At 51.1% G+C, this 18,817-nt stretch overlaps 7 protein-coding genes across 7 annotated transcripts; 4 read left to right on the top strand and 3 right to left on the bottom strand.

Annotated features, from left to right (window-relative positions):
* Positions 1-239: 239 nt before the first annotated feature.
* On the top strand, positions 240-1,204 carry CGGC5_v014418 (Uncharacterized protein; the record flags this gene model as incomplete). The annotated part of the gene is made up of 2 exons (XM_032029234.1): positions 240-381; positions 432-1,204. The coding sequence occupies 2 exons, from the start codon at positions 240-242 to the stop codon at positions 1,202-1,204; spliced, it is 915 nt and encodes a 304-aa protein (XP_031891118.1).
* A 1,581-nt stretch (positions 1,205-2,785) lies between these two features.
* CGGC5_v014417 (Meiotically up-regulated gene 14 protein) lies at positions 2,786-3,599 on the bottom strand (the record flags this gene model as incomplete). The annotated part of the gene is made up of 3 exons (XM_032029232.1): positions 2,786-3,298; positions 3,350-3,431; positions 3,493-3,599. 3 exons carry the CDS (start codon positions 3,597-3,599, stop codon positions 2,786-2,788), a joined length of 702 nt encoding a protein of 233 aa, XP_031891120.1.
* A 1,011-nt stretch (positions 3,600-4,610) lies between these two features.
* On the top strand, positions 4,611-5,417 carry CGGC5_v014416 (Taurine hydroxylase-like protein SAT17; the record flags this gene model as incomplete). Its single annotated transcript, XM_032029231.1, has 1 exon — positions 4,611-5,417. One exon carries the CDS (start codon positions 4,611-4,613, stop codon positions 5,415-5,417), a length of 807 nt encoding a protein of 268 aa, XP_031891121.1.
* A 98-nt stretch (positions 5,418-5,515) lies between these two features.
* Positions 5,516-7,204, top strand: CGGC5_v014415 (uncharacterized protein; the record flags this gene model as incomplete). The annotated part of the gene is made up of 1 exon (XM_032029230.2): positions 5,516-7,204. One exon carries the CDS (start codon positions 5,516-5,518, stop codon positions 7,202-7,204), a length of 1,689 nt encoding a protein of 562 aa, XP_031891122.2.
* Positions 7,205-11,677: 4,473 nt separating this feature from the next.
* On the bottom strand, positions 11,678-12,817 carry CGGC5_v014414 (Lactose permease; the record flags this gene model as incomplete). Its single annotated transcript, XM_032023175.1, has 5 exons — positions 11,678-11,879; positions 11,941-12,072; positions 12,125-12,344; positions 12,408-12,744; positions 12,800-12,817. 5 exons carry the CDS (start codon positions 12,815-12,817, stop codon positions 11,678-11,680), a joined length of 909 nt encoding a protein of 302 aa, XP_031880127.1.
* Positions 12,818-14,796: 1,979 nt separating this feature from the next.
* Positions 14,797-16,506, top strand: CGGC5_v014413 (putative aryl-alcohol dehydrogenase; the record flags this gene model as incomplete). Its single annotated transcript, XM_032023174.1, has 12 exons — positions 14,797-14,901; positions 14,960-15,052; positions 15,117-15,242; positions 15,300-15,374; positions 15,431-15,496; positions 15,548-15,574; positions 15,639-15,741; positions 15,798-15,944; positions 16,020-16,063; positions 16,117-16,234; positions 16,292-16,430; positions 16,482-16,506. The coding sequence occupies 12 exons, from the start codon at positions 14,797-14,799 to the stop codon at positions 16,504-16,506; spliced, it is 1,068 nt and encodes a 355-aa protein (XP_031880126.1).
* A 573-nt stretch (positions 16,507-17,079) lies between these two features.
* Positions 17,080-18,095, bottom strand: tms1 (putative sorbitol dehydrogenase; the record flags this gene model as incomplete). The annotated part of the gene is made up of 7 exons (XM_032023173.2): positions 17,080-17,099; positions 17,156-17,241; positions 17,297-17,376; positions 17,439-17,654; positions 17,709-17,868; positions 17,919-18,019; positions 18,072-18,095. 7 exons carry the CDS (start codon positions 18,093-18,095, stop codon positions 17,080-17,082), a joined length of 687 nt encoding a protein of 228 aa, XP_031880125.2.
* Positions 18,096-18,817: the final 722 nt, after the last annotated feature.

Genomic DNA, 18,817 nt, shown 5'->3' with positions numbered 1-18,817 from the left:
GTTAGTCTCTCGCAGTCTCTTGCCGCGTCAGATTAGACGCCATGGAGAAAGATAGAATAGGCCGCCGGCAAAAGCCTGCGGCGCACTTAGATACCGGGGATATGTATACAGTGTTTCCCATCTTTATTTGAACAATCAATCGAATCCACTAATAGGACATCAATCAATTTGCAAATGGTTTCGTATTTGTTATGGAGCTAGTAAAGATACTGGTTGTGGGCTGCGGTCCAGTCGGCACCATGTGCGCTTTTGCGCTGCAGAAGTCGGGGCAGGCAACGGTCACGGCCATCCTGCGGTCGAACTTTGACTTGGTGAAAAGCCAAGGGTTCCGAATCCAAAGCGTCGACCATGGGGAGATCGACTCTTGGAGACCTCATAGTAGTACGTCATTTGTCAAACGTGAGGTTTCTAAAGCTGACACCAACGGACAGTTGAGTGTACTGTCCACGATTCTCTCCAACACGGCCCCTTTGACTATGTTGTCGTCGCCCTCAAGAACCTCCCTGACATCTACTCGATCCCGGATATCATCGCTCCCGCTGTAACTCTGGATCGCACCTCGATCGTTTTGGTCCAGAACGGCATCGACATCGAACAACCTTTCGTTGACGCCTTTCCAAAAGCCACACTTCTGTCAGGCGTCCCCATGATCGGATGTGAGCTCAACGGCCGCGAGCTTCTCCACAATGACCCGGACATCCTCCAGATCTCACCCTTTCCGTTTCAGAGCCACGGAAAGTCTCGAGACTCATGTGTCAAATTTGCAGACATGTACAATCTTGGGGGAGCGAAGTGCAACATTCAAGAAGATATCATCTGGCATCGATGGAGAAAACTCATCTGGAATGCATCTTTCAACACAGTCTGCGCCTTGACAAACATGGACTCGGGGACCGCACAGGATGCCGGAGGTATTGACACACTCATTCGCCCCGCCATGGACGAAGTTGTGGAAATCGCAAGAGCAGCCGGTTGTGTGCTTCCGTCGGGGATCCAAGAAGATATGGTCGCTTTTACACCCAAGGAAGCACACTTAAAGCCCAGCATGCAGGTCGATGCTATTAGAGGACGACCAATGGAGATTGAGGTCATTCTTGGCAACCCTATTCGTACCGCGCGCAGCTTCGGAGTCGCGACTCCAACGCTGGTGGTTTTATACAACCTGTTGAAGGCCAAGCAGTGGCAGTTTACAGCCGGAAGATGATGATCACCGTGTTGAGCTTCCTACTTCGCCATGGAAGCCCACACGAAGTATGCTGTACTGGAAGTCGCCGCAAATTTCATGGACTGTTCTTGGTAATGAGCAAAGTTTCTGTCAGGGAAGTGAAAGGCATAATTGGTGACTGGAGTTTCAATTCCTTACTACCTAACTAAGTAATACACAAACGACGAGAGTTTGCTCTCATTCTGTTGGAGCTCTCAGAGTCCCCACGATCAATTCATTGTTGCCGGCGAGACAAAATAAGAAACTGCCACCCATGCGTTGTGTATTACAATTTCTTCTGCAGGCCAGCCGCCTTGTAGATCGGCAAATCGAGACTTACTGCAGATATCTTGTGGAAACAGATACATCTGCCTCCACTCAAGCGTCAAGCGACACCGCAGTCTACCAGCAGCCCAAGCGGTCGGAAAGACACTGGCGGCTGCAAACGTTGTTGAGATTGACGTTTTCTGCCCAACCCGAAACGGCATCATCAGATCCGCACTTGCCAATAGTGGTCGCAGCGGCGTCAATGAGATTGCCCTTGATGAATTATATCTTAGTTAAGTCCCACCCAAAGGAGAGCGGAGGAAATGTTCCAGACTACGTACCTGTGGCATGTTGGTAATCGTGTCCCTCCAACCAATCCAGCAGATGGAGCGATCCGAGGTCAGCGAGATACCATTCACATTGCTGGGGACGATGACACCGCGGTTGTTGAGCAGGGTATTGACCAATCTCTTGCACAAGTCCGTAGGGGCGCCGTTTGTGTCGGAACAAAAGACGTTATTACTGCCACACTGGGCGTTGGCTTCGGATCCCGCCGGCGAAGCGACCGGAGGCCAGGATGCTTGGTTCTCCCAGGCGGCATCCCCATCGAACGTGGCTGATGATTCAGAAGTAGAGCCTCAGTACTCCAAGGTTCCAGCCTCGACCACCCGGCTGTACATAAGAACTGGCGCGGTCTCGTTGCGGGGTGCGAGGATAGCGGCGCCCTGGACGTTGACGGCAAGGCCAGCGGCCAAGGCGAGAGTCAGAGAGCTGAGCTGCATTATGGTTGTCGTGGTGTCAAATCAAGCGGTGTAAGATCCAAAATGCGATTGGCAAAGACAGGTGGCTTATGATGTCGAGTGAGTGAGGCTTGCTCCTTCTCATTTTGCTTAGATCGTAGCTGGGTTGATGGAGGTGTTTTATACACACTCGGGAACAGACTGACAAGGTGAATCACATTTCCATCTCAAAGAAACACATAAGTCTTTTACATTCACTATCGATAACAATCTCTCTCTGCAAACAATTTACGGCGCCGTCACGCAGCCAGGAAGCCTTCGACTAGACACCAGTGGCGCAGAGGCTGTAGTAACTGTAAGCATCTGAGAACGGGCCCTTGTCAGACTGGCTCTTTGACCCAAATGAAGCCCCTAGCCTGCGCTAGGTCAATATAATCCTTGTGTAACGTATGGAATTTCATCAAGCACATGACCAGAAGGCCACGAAGAGTATGAAGGAACAAGCAATGGTGGCGTATTTATATTTATGTTGGTCAAAACTCTTTTCGTCCGTTGTCTATCGTGGTATCCGACGTTAAAGTAGGAAGTCGCCTCCTGAAACCGCCAGCTCGTACTCATAATCGGGTTGAAATTCCAACCACATGGCTTCGGGAGTGGTCAGTCGATACGTATACTCCGCTTCCTCATGAGGACAGATAGACTTTTTAATACCAGAAGCATCAGCTGCTTCCGCCAGAAGCTGGACGCGGCACGAGTTCTCCATCAGAGTGTAGAGAAATGCAGCCTCATCGACAGTCTTTCCCGTTGTTAGAAGGCCGTGATTCTTCAATATCGCGCACCTGTTGGGTCCCAATGCTGCCGCGATCCGCCCCCCCTCCGACGCCTGAAATGCAATACCACCAAACATGTCATGGACGGCATGATCATTGTAGAAGGTGCAAGCATCTTGGTTGAGCATCTCGAGTGGTCGTCCGAAGGATGCCCAAGCTTTTCCGTGAATGCTGTGGAAATGACACGCTGCGTTGACATCGGGAGGGGCGTGGTGCAAAGCCGAGTGAATGTTGAAACCGGCATTGTTGATGCATGCCTCGTTGGTTTAGTATGAGTACAGTGAATTCGGTCATGTTTCCAAACTCACATGATTGCCACCTATGATCTCACCATTCATGTTCACCTGCACCAAGTCGCTCACCTTCATGAGACCAAAGTGGCGGGCTAGGCTTTCGCGGGTCGTCAATAAGGGTGAGCGGAACGAAGATTCGGGCGGGATAAGTGACTTACGGTTTTATCCAGAATGTGTCAGGGTCAACTGGATCGCGGACTGAAATATGGCCAGCAGTGCCCTCGAGGTAGCCCTTTCTTGCAACCACTCGGAAAGCTCCAGCCATCCGTGCCAAAACCCATTTACGTTCCTGATAAGGATCTGTGAATCTTGGAATACCTGCTATGAGAGCGCTTCTCCCGATGGTGGCACCTGAGCCATCAACGGTTGAGAGTCCGTCCATGTGCGTGTCCAAGACCCGGGGACGGGAAGAATTCTGGGCGGAACCATTACTGTCACTTCTTGGTGTCTGAAGCTTCAAAACTGCCGTTGGAATGGTGTTGGATGACATGATCTGGTCTTAGAAGCTTATGGAAGATGTACAATCTGAATTTGAAGCCTCTTTTCTTTTGATATTTTCTTGCCAGCATGTGCGCTTGCTGCTTTATGTACATCGAAGATGGCCGTTCGCTGCCTCATAGCGAAGGGAACCATGGCTTTTCTTCCGGCAGTATGCCTAGTGCATTGATCCTCGGTTGTTTTCAGTCCCCAAAGATGACAACAGAGGCAATACACACAGATCTTCATCAGAGTAAGAGATTCCGATTGCCAGTTTTCTTGAGATGTTGCGAATGATGCTGTCAGGGGTGGCGTTGGCGCCATAGTGGGTCCTCGGAGTCTCCTTCCTCGGGAAGATGGTGCGGGCGCTGCCTTATCACACCGATATGATAGGAGATGAAGCGACGTGATTGCTCGACACATCGACTCCGACTAGCCTCCCGATCTTCCTCCGAGGAAAGACAATGCGAAGTTTGCAAGGAAAACCGGCATTCGAATCACGAAAGCGTACAGCTTGTGTCGGAAGGGCTCCCGTACTTCGAAGCCAACCAAGGAAGAAGTGATGGACAAGGAGGATGGGCAGCGTATCAGGCAGATATCTGAAGCTGTTCCGAGGGCTTTTGAATGGCATTTTCACGCTCGGATACAAAAGGACGCGTTCCCATCGGATCGACAAACTTCACTCCATGTCAGCGTTTCTATGAGCGCAAATACCAACCGGCCGGAAGATCATTATCTGCCCCTCAATGACTATTCTCAATAGTTTTCGTCTATTCCTGAAATATACAAACCTTCCGATATGTCTACGATTACCGCAGCCCCAGAGACCACGACACTCCATACTTGGGGTTATGGACTCGGCCTCAGCTCCGGGCAGCGAGAGCCGGAGTATGACCTCCTAGAGCCCTACGAGTCTATGCCAGAGGCTATAGTCGGCCGCACTGTATGGACGAAGGAAGATCTGGAAGCTGATTCCAGTCGCTGGCTCCGAGTTTTCTCACCTGACGAAGTCACCCACATTGAAAGTGCCGTTCACGACATCGAGAAGAACAACTTACAACTTTCCGAAGTCGACAAGTCAACTTTTATTCTTCCCAAGTCGTTTGCCTATACTCTCGCGTCAGTCAGAGATGAGCTCATCAATGGCATTGGCTTCGGCGTGCTGAGAGGTCTTCCCGTTCACAGTTGGACGACTAGACAAGCCTCGATCGCGTACCTTGGCTTAGGCTCCTACATCGGACGTCGCCTGAGCCAGAACCGCCAAGGCCACATGCTGGGGCACATCAAAGATCTGGCAGAGGGGAAAGACATCAATGGCGAGGGAAGGATTTATCGAACTCAGAAGGCGCAGACCTACCATTCTGATGAGAGTGATATCGTCGGACTGCTCTGCTTGCACCAGGCCATGGAGGGTGGCCAGTCGCAAGTCGTCTCTACGCACCATATCTACAACATCCTACGAAAGGAGCGACCAGACATTCTTCGGCAATTGTGTTTGCCACACTGGTTCTACGACCGAAAGGGCGAAACGAACGAAGGCGAGAACGAATGGATGCGTACGCCGGGATACTACTACTACAATGGCAACAACTTCCCTCTCGCCTAATTTTTCTTGGCATCCACTGTTAGTGTAATACGTGGGATACCACCAAAATTCTTAACAGCGGAAAACCCTTCAATTCTCGCCTCCAGCGCCCTCCCGCGATGGCCTCGCAGCCTCCGGCGGGCTCTGGACCGATGCCGGCCTCCTCGGCCGGCCCTGATCGAGGCTCTGGAGCCCCTCCGGAGCCGTCCCCAACCTCAAGGGCTAAACGCCGCCGCGATACCGAGGCCCAGCCAGCCCGGCCCAGCCTCGTGGGAAGCCAGCCCGACGCCTCTACGACAACCCCCTTAACGGCTAAGGGACCCTCAACTGTGAATGGGACAGCTGCTGGAGCTGTCCTTACAGCCCTTAGTGAAGAGGCCAAGCTCTACGAAGCCCGAAAGGATGTCTTTATGGCTATCGCCCAGTCTGTAGACAACGTGGTCTCTTGCTTTGAGGGGCCTAGGAAGCAGATCGCGAAGGAGGCTACAACCTACGTAGTTCAAGCCTTGAAGAGGATCATGGGGAACGGAACGGCGGCCCCGACCCCGAGCCGGAATTGGGCTAAGGTGGTAGCTTCGGCTGAATCTGCAGCTGCAGCCCCAGCCCAAGCCCCGGCCCCGGCCCCGGTCCGCACCCAAAACCCAATCCATCCCCAGGCTCAGACTCAGACTCTAGCCCAGCCAAAGGAGGACCTCCGGGTCTTTGCCCGCATCCCCGAGGAGGGCCTAACGGCTGCTAGGAAGCATGCCCCTTTTGCCCTCCGCCGGAAGGTCTGCCAGGCCCTTGGCCTGCGGCTAGCAGATATCCCACATATCTACCACATCGCAACTGGCTACTCACTGAGACCCCTGAATAAGCAGGTTCAGCAAGCCCTCCTTACGGACAAACAGAAACTAGCAGACAGTCTTGGAGCCTATAAGGTTGAGACCCCTACTAAGTGGTTCACCTATGTTGTCCCACGCTGCCCTGCTAAGCTATGGACTATCGATGGGGATACCCTCGACCCAGCTACTCTAGTTGAAGAGGAGGTCTTTGCACAGACAGGATGCAAGCCTATCCGGGCCCGCCAATCCCAACTTGGCGTGAATCCTATCACAAACGAAGTCTCTTGGATCATCTCCTTCTCTGTAGAAGTACTACCCTTCAGGCTCTTCAACCAAAGCAGCAGATCTCAGCTTATCCAGAAGAAAAAGACCCTCATCAGACATGACCCTGGTTGCCAGGGATATCATTCAAACCGGTACTGTAACCGACAGCCACTCTGTAGCAACTGCAGCAGGCCCGCAGGCTCCCATGAGACCTGGCCCTGCATAGCCAGACCGAAGTGCGCTAACTGCGCCGGCCCCTTCCAAGCCAACCATAAGGACTGCCCAGCAAGGCCCTTAGTGGTTAACGGCTCCCCCACCCTCCCAGGTCGGAAGGAACTCTCCCGGATCCGTAAAGCTGGGCAGAAGGCCTATGAGGCCCTCTATCAGAGCAGTCAGGCCGGCACCCACGCCCGCAGCACCCAGCAACCTAGCAACAGCCTGACGAGCCCTCAGCCTGGCTCTAAGCGACCACGAGCCCCTACCCCTACCCAGGACTCAATCATCGTAGCGGACGTTAGCGATACAGCAAGCTCTAGCAGTATGGAGGAGGACGAGACTGAGGCTGAAGCAGACGTCTCTGACAGCAACCCTATCCTACCACCACTACCTACCCAGCATACCCCAGCTACCTCAAGCAGCAGGGTCCAGCGGGTAGCTCAGAAGCCTGATTATAACGTTATTAATGCCTACACCCACCTCGACCTCGACTCGGAGCAGTAGGCTCAGGACGGCTCCCCCACGGGTATTACGGGTCGCCCAGTGTAACGTGGGGAAGAGAAGCCCAGCTCATACAGCTCTTCTAGAGCTCTGCTGGGCAGATCAGATCGATATAGTCCTGATCCAGGAACCCTGGATAGGCTATAGAGATAAGATGCAGATTAACACACACCCAGGCTTTAACTCCTACGTACCAGTTGACTTCTGGAACAGCAGAGACACAAGGCCTAGGGTTATGACCTACACACGCAAAGGTCTAAGGCTGCAAATACAGCAACAAAGGCCTACCCAATCAAGAGATATCTTGTGGGTGAAAGTTGGCGACCTCACTATTATGAATATATATAGGCCGCCAGATGAGCCTATAAACCAAGCAACCAGCCTCCTTCTAGATTACCAACCGCCAGAGAGAGCCCTTATTGCTGGGGACCTTAACGCCCACCACTCCTCATGGGAACCTGGGTCCCCTAGCCGAAATCGAGGAGACGATATTGCAGAATGGGCGGAAGGCTACGATCTTCTGTTTATTGGGGAGGTTGGGGCCCCTACCCATACCCACGGGCATACCCTCGACCTAACCCTCTCAAATATCCCCTTTACTGAGGCTTATATCAGCCCACACCTACACCCAGGGGCTGACCACGAAGCCATCACAACAATTATTCCTATGAGTAGGGCCCAGGAACAGGGACGCCAGGCTAACCAGCTCTCAGTACCAGAGTCAGCCCTACCACGGCTGATCGACCTAGTAAAGGCTGGGGCTACAGCCTTACCTACTCTAGGGGAACTGCCCAGCCCAGCAGAGCTAGACACCCTAGCTGCCCAACTGGTCAGCCTCTTCTATACAGCTATTCAAGCTGTAGGCAAGAGACGGACTAATCAGGGTAGGGGAGCCCCCTGGTGGACAGAAGAATGCTCAGTAGCCCACCAAGCTGCTATTAAGGCCAGGCGCCAACAGGCCCAAGAACCTGGGCTGGTCATACCTCCCCCTATCCTAGAGGAACAAAAGGTCTTCTTAACAACCGTTAGAAGGGCAAAACGCGCCTACTGGACTACTAAGGTTGAAGAGGCTAAGACAGACCAAGATCTATATAAGATCATAGGCTGGCGGAAGTCAAGCCTAGCAGTTAAAGCCCCGCCTCTAATAGTAGAAGGAGAGACGATCAGCAACACCTACGACAGAGCCCAAGCCTTACGAAAGGCCTTACTCGAACGGTTTAGCGCTAGAGATGACCTACCTGGGAACCCTTTTGCTATCCCAGTGGTCACAAGGCGTCTTATACCCTGGCAGGATACAGTTAGTATAGAGGAAGTACGCCAGGCTACTCTAACAGAGACTACAACCCCTGGGACTGATAGGATTACTACAAAGTTACTACAATGCACCTGGGGTTTAGTAGCTAGGCCTATACAGCAGCTCTTCCAGGCCTGCGTACAGGTAGGCTACTTCCCTAGACCCTTCCGCAAAGCGGAGGTTGTTATGATCCAGAAACCGGGGAAAACAGACTTCTCTAAGACTGGGTCCTGGCGCCCGATATCTCTATTATCCTGCTTAGGCAAAGGCTTAGAGCGGTTGATAGCAAAAAGGATGGCCTACCTTACCATCCTAGAAGGGGTCGCCAGCCCACAGCAGGTTGGAGCCTTACCAGGGAGGGCTGCAGTCGACCTGACAACCTGCCTAACCCATGAGATAGAGAGGGCTCTAGATGCAGGGCTTACAGCCACGCTAGCAACAATGGACGTTAAGGGGGCGTTTGACTCCGTCCTACGAAACCGACTTATTATCAGGCTACGGCAGCAGGGCTGGCCAAGCAGTCTGATCGGGCTGATCTACACCTTCACCTCTAGCCGAACAGCCCGGGTCAGGCTAGAGGATACTACTACAGAGGACTTCCCTCTATCCTGTGGACTACCACAAGGCTCTCCGCTGTCACCTATCCTCTTCCTGCTCTATATAGCTGATATCCTAGCTGATGATCAGAAGCTACGGTTTGGCTATGCAGATGATATAGGCTTAGTAGCTACTAGCCCCTCGCTAGAAGAGAACGCTACAGCCCTAGGCCAGGAGATCACCAGTATCCTCAGCTGGGGAACAGAAAATAAGGTCGCCTTTGACCCAGCTAAGTGTGAGGCAATCCACTTCAGCAGAAAACATAAACAGACAACAAACCTACCCGATATCCAAGCGAGAGGCCTGACTATTAAAGCCTCAACAAAGCCTGTAAGATGGTTAGGGGTCTGGTTTGACAGGAGACTCACCTTCCAACACCATGTAGGAATAAAGGTAGCAGCAGCAAAGAAGGTAGCCTATTTCCTACAGCACCTTACAAACACAAAAGGGGGGCTCCCAGCAGCTGCAGTTCGAAAAGCAGCTATTGCTTGCGCCCTCCCGATAGCCTTATATGGAGCGGAAACCTGGTATGCAGGCCTGACTAAGCCAGCTCTAAGCAGCAACAACAGTACTAGTAGCAGTACTGCTTCACAGATAGCTACAGTTGGCACAGGGCAGAAGGGTCTAGCCTGTAGAGTCGGAAGAGTTATTACAGCAGCAGCAAGGGCTATCCTACCTGTCTGGAGGACCACACCAACCAGTGCCCTCATCCGAGATGCTGGCCTACCTACAGCAGAGGTAGCCCTCGAGGCAGCGCGACTACGCTTCGCTACACGCCTACAGAAGGTTGACCAACAACATCCCTTGGTCCCAAGGCTTCTACAGCCAGGGCGGCAGCAGACCAGGCTCCAAAGGACAGCTGGCCTCTTACCTAAGTGCCCAAGGCCAGCACTTCTACAGCCGCAATACCTCCCAGGGTCCTATAACCTTATAGTTACACAGACGAAGGAAGTAGCAGCCAGGATCTTCCAGGCCTGGCTCAAGACGGTGCCAAAAGAGCATACTATCATCTACTCAGATGGCTCTAAAGCCCCTGATGGCGCTACAGGATTTGGCTTTGTCATCTACCGTAAGAATAAACGCATAGCCCAGGGCTGCGGACGCCTCGGCATAGCAGAAGTATTTGATGGCGAGGCCGAAGGGGCGAGGGCAGGGCTGCGACGGGCCCTCCTTACCTCCCAGGGCCAGCCTATACATATCTGTATCGACAATACCAGCGTTATCCAGGGGATCCGAGGCATGGCCCCAGACTCCTCACAAGCTGCCTTCCTTGAGATCCAAGAGGCAGCTAGGATATACAACATACAAACCCACTGGTCCCCAGGGCACCAGGGTATCAAAGGAAACGAGGAAGCAGACATCCTAGCTAAGGAGGGCACAACCCTGCCAGTCCCTAGGGGCCAACTAGCTACCCTATCAGGGATCAAACGGCTTGCTAGAGAGCGAATATACCGCCAGCATAGAAGATGGTGGAAGCAAGAGGCAACGCCCTTTTACACCCAACTAGGGCTTAAGGCTTTCCTCGCCTGCCCTCCTGAACTGACCCTGCCACGGGCGATCCTTCACCATCTCCTAGCAGCCCGTTCAGGGCATGGAGACTTCGAGCAATATCACCAACGCTTCAACCATACAGAAGCACTACTTACCTGCTCCTGCGGGGAGGCAAAGGCAGTAGACCACCTAGTCTACTGCCGAAAGACCTTAGTGAGGCGGCTTCAGTGGCCCACCCTCCACCCTTCTAGTTCACAGGAGCCTATAGGGCCTATAGGATCTCTTGAGCAGTACTATAAGGGGCTAATTACTGATCATGAAGGCTTCCAGGCCTTTCTCTCCGTGACAGACTTCTTCCAGAAGATCTGCCCGCGGTACTAGGGACTAGGTCTTGACCTAGACCTTAGTAACAACCCCCTCCTCGTAGAGGATCGGAAGACCACAACGGAACTAGGGAACCAGCGGGAACTAGGGACGAATAGAACACATAGTAGCCCACGGGCAAGATTTGGAGGACGTTAGGAAGAGGCGTGTACTGTAGAGTATATAGCTTGAGCCGGCGGCCCTCCACGCCATATACCCCTCGGGAGGTCGGCCGTAAGGGCGGCCGCGCCCTTGCCGCCACGGCGTTAAATATAACAACAAAAAAAAAATACTACAATGGCAAGCTGAGCATGAAGTGGGACTCGTACTATGTGGGAGCATTGCAGAGATTTTGGGAGGCAGGCTTGCTGCCAAAGTACACTGACGCTCAACAGGAGGCGATCAAGGTGATGGAAGAGATGTGCCACCGTTTGTCGCTGGAGATGACTCTACAGCAGGGCGATGTGCAGTTTGTTACGAACACGCACAACTTGCATGCGCGATCGGCATATAAGGATGACAACGATATTACTAAGAAGCGATGGCTACAGCGACTTTGGCTTGCTACCCCAGAAGAGGAAGGCGGGTGGCCGTTGCCATTTGCAGATTCTACGTATGCTAAGAGGGGAGGGGTTCAAGTAAACATGACTCCTGAGTCCTACCCAACGGAGGCGGAGTGAGGCATAAATATATGTAGATATTCGATCCAAGTTTAGGAAGCCGAAACAGCGTTACATGCTTTTGTCCTCCGGCTCCTCTCTCACACTTCGCACATCCCTTTCCATACTCTCGCCTCGCGCGTACATGACCGTGGTAGCTTGTGTACCGTCAAATATCGTTGCTATCTCTTCAATAGTACGGTCCTTCGTTTCCGGAAATTTTAAGTATTGAATGGCAAACAGAACAGCATTGATTATAATGTAGACTGAGTAGCTGGGAAGAACTATGTTAGCCTTTAAACTGGATCGATATCCACGCTGGGCACACAACTCACTATTTCCAGCCCAAAGCATCGAGTGCTATGGGGTTGATCCAGGTATTCAACGATACAGCTACAGCAATTACCACAATATAAATGGCCAGCCCTTTGGTTCGAAGGCTGTACGTCAGGATCTCAGTTGGGTAACTAAGGATGCGTCAGTGCAGGTTCGTGTCAAAGTATCGTCGTGTAGACTTACCCATATGACATGGGTGTGTAAGCAATGTCGTAGGACGCATAAAAGAGGAACAAGAAGGGTATGACGGCTGTTCCCGCGGCTTTAATACCATACTCTGTGTACGCAGCCGAAAGCCCCATGGTCACAGCCATGGTGACTAGCTGACCGCTGGTGGCGGTGAGCCAAAGAGGTCGGCGGCCAATCCTGTCGATGTTGATAGCAGCAGAAGTGGACCAAATCACTGTTTCTCTAAGGTCAGCTTCAACCCTTCTGTGTGAGTAAGAGGGATGGCTGTAGGACGAACAGTTCCAAATATTGAGGCCGACGAGGATAAGAAGTTGAGAGCGGGTGTTGGTGACACCGATCCCGTCAAGGATGGGGCTCAAGTAGTAGGACATGATTCCGTTGCCAACCCAATTCAGACTTGCACCAAGCACGACCAAGATCAATAGTCGATGCCGGTTTCCTGGGGTTCTGAAGAAGTCAAGGTATGTGGTTTGTTTGCTGAGATCCTCCAGCTTCAATGCTTCCACAATTTCCCGGAACTCATATTCCACCAACTCGTCGTCCTCCTTTCCGTTCGCATGGTACTTGATGAGAATTGTGCGGGCATTTGCAAGCCTACCTTTCTTCACCAACCACTAAGAGAAGGGTTAGTGACTTCCTCCAATGATCAAATCGAGAGAGAGCATCCACCCTTGGGGACTCTGGCATTGTGCTAGTCAGGGCCAAAGTCAATATCGGACCTACGAGCTGTGTCCAGCATGGAATGCGCCAGGACATGTCTGATGGAATAGTCATACAGCCTAGGCATACCCCAGCTGATAGCACAGCAGCGACGTAGTATGTGCAAGTGACTAATAGACGAACAGCAAAGTTAGCGGTAGAGCCAGAAAGATCCCGAGAGACGACAGAGCCTACAGAATGAGCTCACTTGAGCACGATATCTAGGATGCGAAATTTCCTGAAGGTGCGAGGGCGATACTGTGACGGCTAGAGGGGTTCCAAAGCCAATCATAGTCCGCCCTCCACAGAACATCCCGGTGGTGGTAGATACCGACATGAGGATAATACCAACGATCTAGCATAGTACTGGGTCAGCGAGGGTAATCATGCCGACAGATGTCAACCAAGCCTCACAGTAATACAGGTTCCGATCCAGAGGGTCAACCGTTTGCCAAAGGTTTGAGCCAGTCTGTCGCCACAAAAGCCCGCCACAATACCTGGAAGAAATCCAGCCGAGTTCATTAGGCCCAATGTGGTAGCGCTGGGGTTGTCGAAGTATTCGTGCCAACGATCGACGCTTTGGAGTCCGTTCAATAAGCTTCCATCGTCTGTTGTGGCAGTGGAGGTTCATTAGACAAGAGCTAGGAGTTTTTGGTGTGGAGAAGGTACTCACAGCCATTAAAGAACAATGTAAAACAACACCCCAAACAATGAATCATGTTGACACGGAGACCTGATCAATCTAAAGTTGCCAGACATACGGCAATCGCAGACAAGGACGGAAGTCCTAGATTACATGGATCCAAAAACCAGGAAACATTCGTGTTGTTCGGCATGGACCGATAGTTTCGGACTTGGGACTTTAGGCCAGCCATCGCGATGGACAATGGTTTGAAAGGGAATCGAAAAGTGAATTTGGCATTGTTTGATTATTCGATGGTTCAACAGACTGGGCTCCTGGCGTTACGGCAGTAAACATCATTTGTATATTTCCTTTTCACCAACATTAGACTAGAGCTAACTACGTTCTCACTGCTTTCCTGGAAATACAAGCTAGAGGAATACACTACACGAATCCGGGGTAACGCGTCGGTGGGTCTGGGGAAAACCTGGGGTGCATCGGACGTAAGGACAGGAACCACCATCCTTAGCGATTGAAGACTGCCATTGCTGAATCCAACACACCCAATCATCATTGGCTTTGGCGAGAGTCGACGCATGGAATTCGGCAGCTACGTGTGCCTTGATTGCCTCCCGAACTTGCTTGATGTCATCGCACTGCCAGAATCCGTGTCCATAATGCGTAACATGGTCTATCCGCATCTCCGCGTTCCCGCCTACCCGCCGCTGCGGCACGAAGACATCGATCTACACCATCATCAATGTTTGACAATGTAACTTTGGAAATGCAATTCCGACTAGGAAAAGATCATTCTTTGAAGAACCGTCTTGGCTCCTGAACATCTGCTCAATGCTATGAGAAACTCGCAACAAGCTGGCGATTCGATAATCAGACTTCGCATACAAGCGTCCTAAAGAGGAAGTTGTAGACCGAGTGGTATGCAGAAGACTGCATTGGGTCAAAGGCGGCCAAGCGGAAACGTCTCCGCTTGAAACAGAGTATGCCAGCCCGCTATGCCAGCCCGCTCTTCCGCAAACCTCCCACTGTTTTGAGACGGCTCACAATGATGTCAGCGATCATTGATCGTACATTCCTTGTTTAGCTGGCAGTAGCCGCCCCGAAAAGGGTGAAGCACCTGCAGTCTTGTTGGTTTGGAAGTGCGGGGGAAAGTGTCGCGGTGATGTGAAGATTTTGGGGCCTGTTGAAGGAGATGATTAATTCCGGTATAAGAGACAAGCTCACGATCATGGAAATACAGAAGACTGCGATACCGTACCCAAGTGAAGTCTTGACCGAACCTTAGTTAGCAAAATCTCCAAATCAACACTTTGCCACATCCTCAATCATGATCAACAGCGGATATCAAGGCCGGACGGTGCCGACGGAGTTCGGACACTCCAAGCCGGCCCCGAAAATGCCATACGTACGATTGGGGAAGAGTGGACTGAAGGTACTTACGCGTCTCATGAGATGTTGCTGTGTTATCATTGGCTGATATTGGGATCCAGGTATCGCGTCTCATTCTCGGCATGGCAACCTACGGTACCAAGAAAGATGTTGCGTGGCGCATCGAGGAGGAGGAGGCGCTGCAGCACTTGAAGGTAAACATTCACTGTCTTCTAGATCAAAATTTCTCAGGATGGATTTCGTCTGACCTTTTAACAGAGAGCTTGGGAACTGGGCTTCAACACATTCGATACGTCCAACTTCTACTGTAACGGTATTAGCGAGGAGATTCTTGGGAAGTTCCTCAAAACCGTTCCACGTGAGTCTGTCGTGGTGATGACCAAGGTAAGGAGGCTTTACAAGTTCAATTCCCGGCATTTCAACTGAAAGAATCTCTGTTAGTCTTTTCACCCGGTTGGAGACTCCGAGAAACAAGGCCCGGCAGGCTTGACCATGACGTCTGGGAACAACCGAAAAGTATGATCCAAATTTCTTGAATTCTCCTACGCCTTACTGACAGCAGATGACTTCAGCACATATTTGATAACGTAAAGCTGGCGCTAAAGCGGCTGGACACAGATTACATCGATGTCCTGCAGGTAAGCTTGTCGGGGATAAGGGGAAGCGCTCAGCTAACGAAGGCATTGCAGCTTCATCGATTTGACTATGAAACACCGGTACGTAACGCCTTTGTCGCGGTTACCCTATGTGTCTCCTGTACGTATTGACAGTGTTCCGCAGATTGAAGAGACCATGACAGCCCTGCATGATGTAGTCAAAGCAGGCTTCGTACGCTACATCGGTATCAGTAGCAGTTGGGCTTGGCAGTTCCATGCAATGCAGAGTACGTTCACGATCAGTCCTTAAAATGGATAGAATCTGACTTGACCCTGATCATAGACTATGCTCTGAATAACAACCTCACTCCGTTTGTCAACTGTCAGAACCTCTACAATCTCCTATACCGAGAGGAAGAAAGGGAGATGATGCCACTGTTGAAATACCTTGGCGTCGGCTCGACCCCATGGAGCCCTCTCGCAAGAGGTCGTAAGTATTGCCAACCTCTCAAATTCAAACGCAGTGCCTCAGGTTCATCAGCTAATCACGAGTGAAAATGACCAGACTTGGCGCGGCCTCTGTCTCGTGCCTACGAGACTGTCCGCTCAGTGAGAATGACCTATCCTTTGATAAGAAAATAACTTACTGACATTCACTGCAGACTTCGGATGCATATCACGATGAAGGCTTGCTTGGCGCAGAGTGGGAAAAAGAAGTCAATCGAAGGGTTGAGCAGCTGGCCGAGAAGCGGGGATACAACATGGCTCAGATCGGTCTTGGTATGTCGGCCCAAGCCATCCCCTCCACTTGAATGTTGATACTAATACTCTTTCAAGCCTGGGTTCTTCATAAGGACGCCGTGGCTGCTCCCATTGTCGGCGTCTCGAAGATTGAGCGATTCGAAGAGACTCTTGCTGCACTTGAGATCGAGCTGAGTGAGGAGGAGATCAAGTTTCTCGAAGAGCCTTACCAACCGTGAGTTCCCGTCTAAAATATCACACTAGTCGGTATCTAATGTTCATACAGGAGATCGACCGCCAGTTTTGTTTGAGAGTCATCATAAAAGCCGATTGAAGAGCGAAGTCATCGTGTAGAAAGCCGGTGCTCAGTCGCGTAGACCTTGAATTAAGACTATTCGTCACATATTGCATCGTGTGATGAGATGTTTCCCCGTTCTTCCACATGATTGTGGGTGATCTTGTGATGTGGAATTTAAATGACATTCGTTGAAGCCCACCTTCCAACTGATGTCATCTTTCCAGTTTACTCCAGCCTCCCAGCATAGAATACGCAGACGATTTGACCTGTGTATTCATATGAAATTTATATGACGGCAGTACTTCATTGATGTGTGTTTCATTAGTACTCATAGTCATGTCGTCGATTCTCTCGATGGAAGGCTAGATGCATTATGCCATTCGGTTCTAATTTCAACCAGCGTGCGACGGTGAAAATAATCTTTCAAGTCTGTGTGTAGGGCATGTGGAGTAGATCTTCTATGGATTCCAATTTTGAAGGGACAGTACTTCATGATAGATGTACAACCTTGATGCACATGTTCCATACATCCAAAAGTCCCCAATACATCGATTGACATGCCCAATAGTTTGTCTCCTGAATGAATTCAAGCCAGAGGCCCGTCAACTGTATGGGTGTCAGTATGATTATTGGCTAAAGAGATCGTACGCATGAAAACTTACTGATGACTTTGATTGTCACTTTTCCATCATCCCCCTTTCCATTTTGCATTGCTTTGAAGGCCTTCGCGGCATCTTTGAAAGGGAAACTGTGAGAATCACGTTAGTTTATCGAAACCATCTGCGGGGACGTGGATGTCTAACCGATGTGTCAGGAGGGGCTTCAAGTTGATTCGGCCTTGCCGCACAAGATCGATAGCTAGCTGGTAGCAACCAGGCCCATACTTGAAATAGTCAGCGTCTGCCCACCGAGAAGAATTTGTGCGAAGTTTCGGATAACACGTACCCTCAAACTTCCCTTCACAGTGACCTCCTTGTTCACAAGGATGGACATTGGAATGAGGTTGTTTGCCGGACCAGCGCCGACCTGCACGAACATGCCACGTCGTTTCGCGAGCCAGATTCCAGTTTGAACACAAACTTCGGCGCCCGAGCATTCTACAACAAGATCAATGCCCTCTCCGCGTTCGCCCAGTCCAAATTTCTTCATGATCTCGAATGCCTGGGAAGAGTCAATCGAGTGTAGGCCATTGCACCCGGCTTCTAGGAGACTTACATGTCGCTTAGAGTAAGACATGTTGTCCTCTCCAGAGTTTTTAGGGATGGCGGCGTGAACCTCCGTTGCGCAGTAGTCTTTGGCGAAGTCGAGTCTTTGTTCGTTGACATCAACTGCCAAGATTCGTCTAGCCCCAAGAGCTTTCGCAACTCCCATGGTTCTAACCCCTATCAGATGGATCTTACGAGATCGGAGCAGAGATAAACTCACAGGAGTCCCACGGGTCCAGCTCCAAAAACTGCCACATTGGCATTGTGCTTCATCTTCGCCACACTGCTGACAGCCATAACAGCGACAGCGAGAGGTTCAATCTGACTGTTGGTCAGATCCGTTCAGCAAGTACTGGAAGGGGCAGATTCTTACCAGGGCACCCTCCTCAAATGACATAGACTTGCGCGCTTCTTGTCAGCTCAGATGCCTTGCTGGATTTGATAGATCACATACCTCTGGCAGGCGATAGCAGCTAGTATCTACGTCAGTAGGAGGAACACATCGTTTGAATCCAAACTCACAAATCGGCAGGGATGGTGAAAAAGCCTTGCAATGTTCCGTCAAAACCATCGGCCGCGGCAAACTTGAAGTCACCGCATTGCCCATCTTCAAAGCAGTTAGTTGGAAAATTTCGACATAGTGAGATAGATGGTTCTTCTCACATTCACCGCCTTTACAGAATTCGCACCTGCGGCAGCAAAATCCAGGCTCGTATCCAAGTCAGCCAGTGTTGCTGTCAGATCTACGACTCGTGAAGAAGCTTACCTCAAGTGCAACTCGATCACCAACTTGCAGGGACGCGACCTTCGATCCGACTGATAATGATCATCAGCACTTTATATCCACAACTGACACCTTACATCGCCGTTCTTGGCTGCGCTCACCTTGAGCAACAACACCAGCTGCTTCATGGCCAAGAATCAACGGGTCACAGAACGAAGACTCCCCTGCCTGGAATCGACGACTTAAAGTGAGAAAAAGATCATCGTTATCTGGGCTTCCCCTTCGCAAGAAACTTACACGACCTTCTAAAAATAAGTGCATATCTGAGCCACTGGTCGATCCATAATTGTGAGTGTTTGCGCCTTCAATACCACGGAATTACTCCTACCAAATGC

This window comes from Colletotrichum fructicola, assembly GCF_000319635.2.
Source record: "Colletotrichum fructicola Nara gc5 chromosome Unknown KSG_Nara_v1_contig09, whole genome shotgun sequence".
In the NCBI taxonomy this organism is placed as follows: Eukaryota; Fungi; Ascomycota; class Sordariomycetes; order Glomerellales; family Glomerellaceae; genus Colletotrichum; species Colletotrichum fructicola.
Note: the sequence above shows the minus strand (reverse complement) of the source record. Positions and strands in the feature narration are given on the sequence as shown.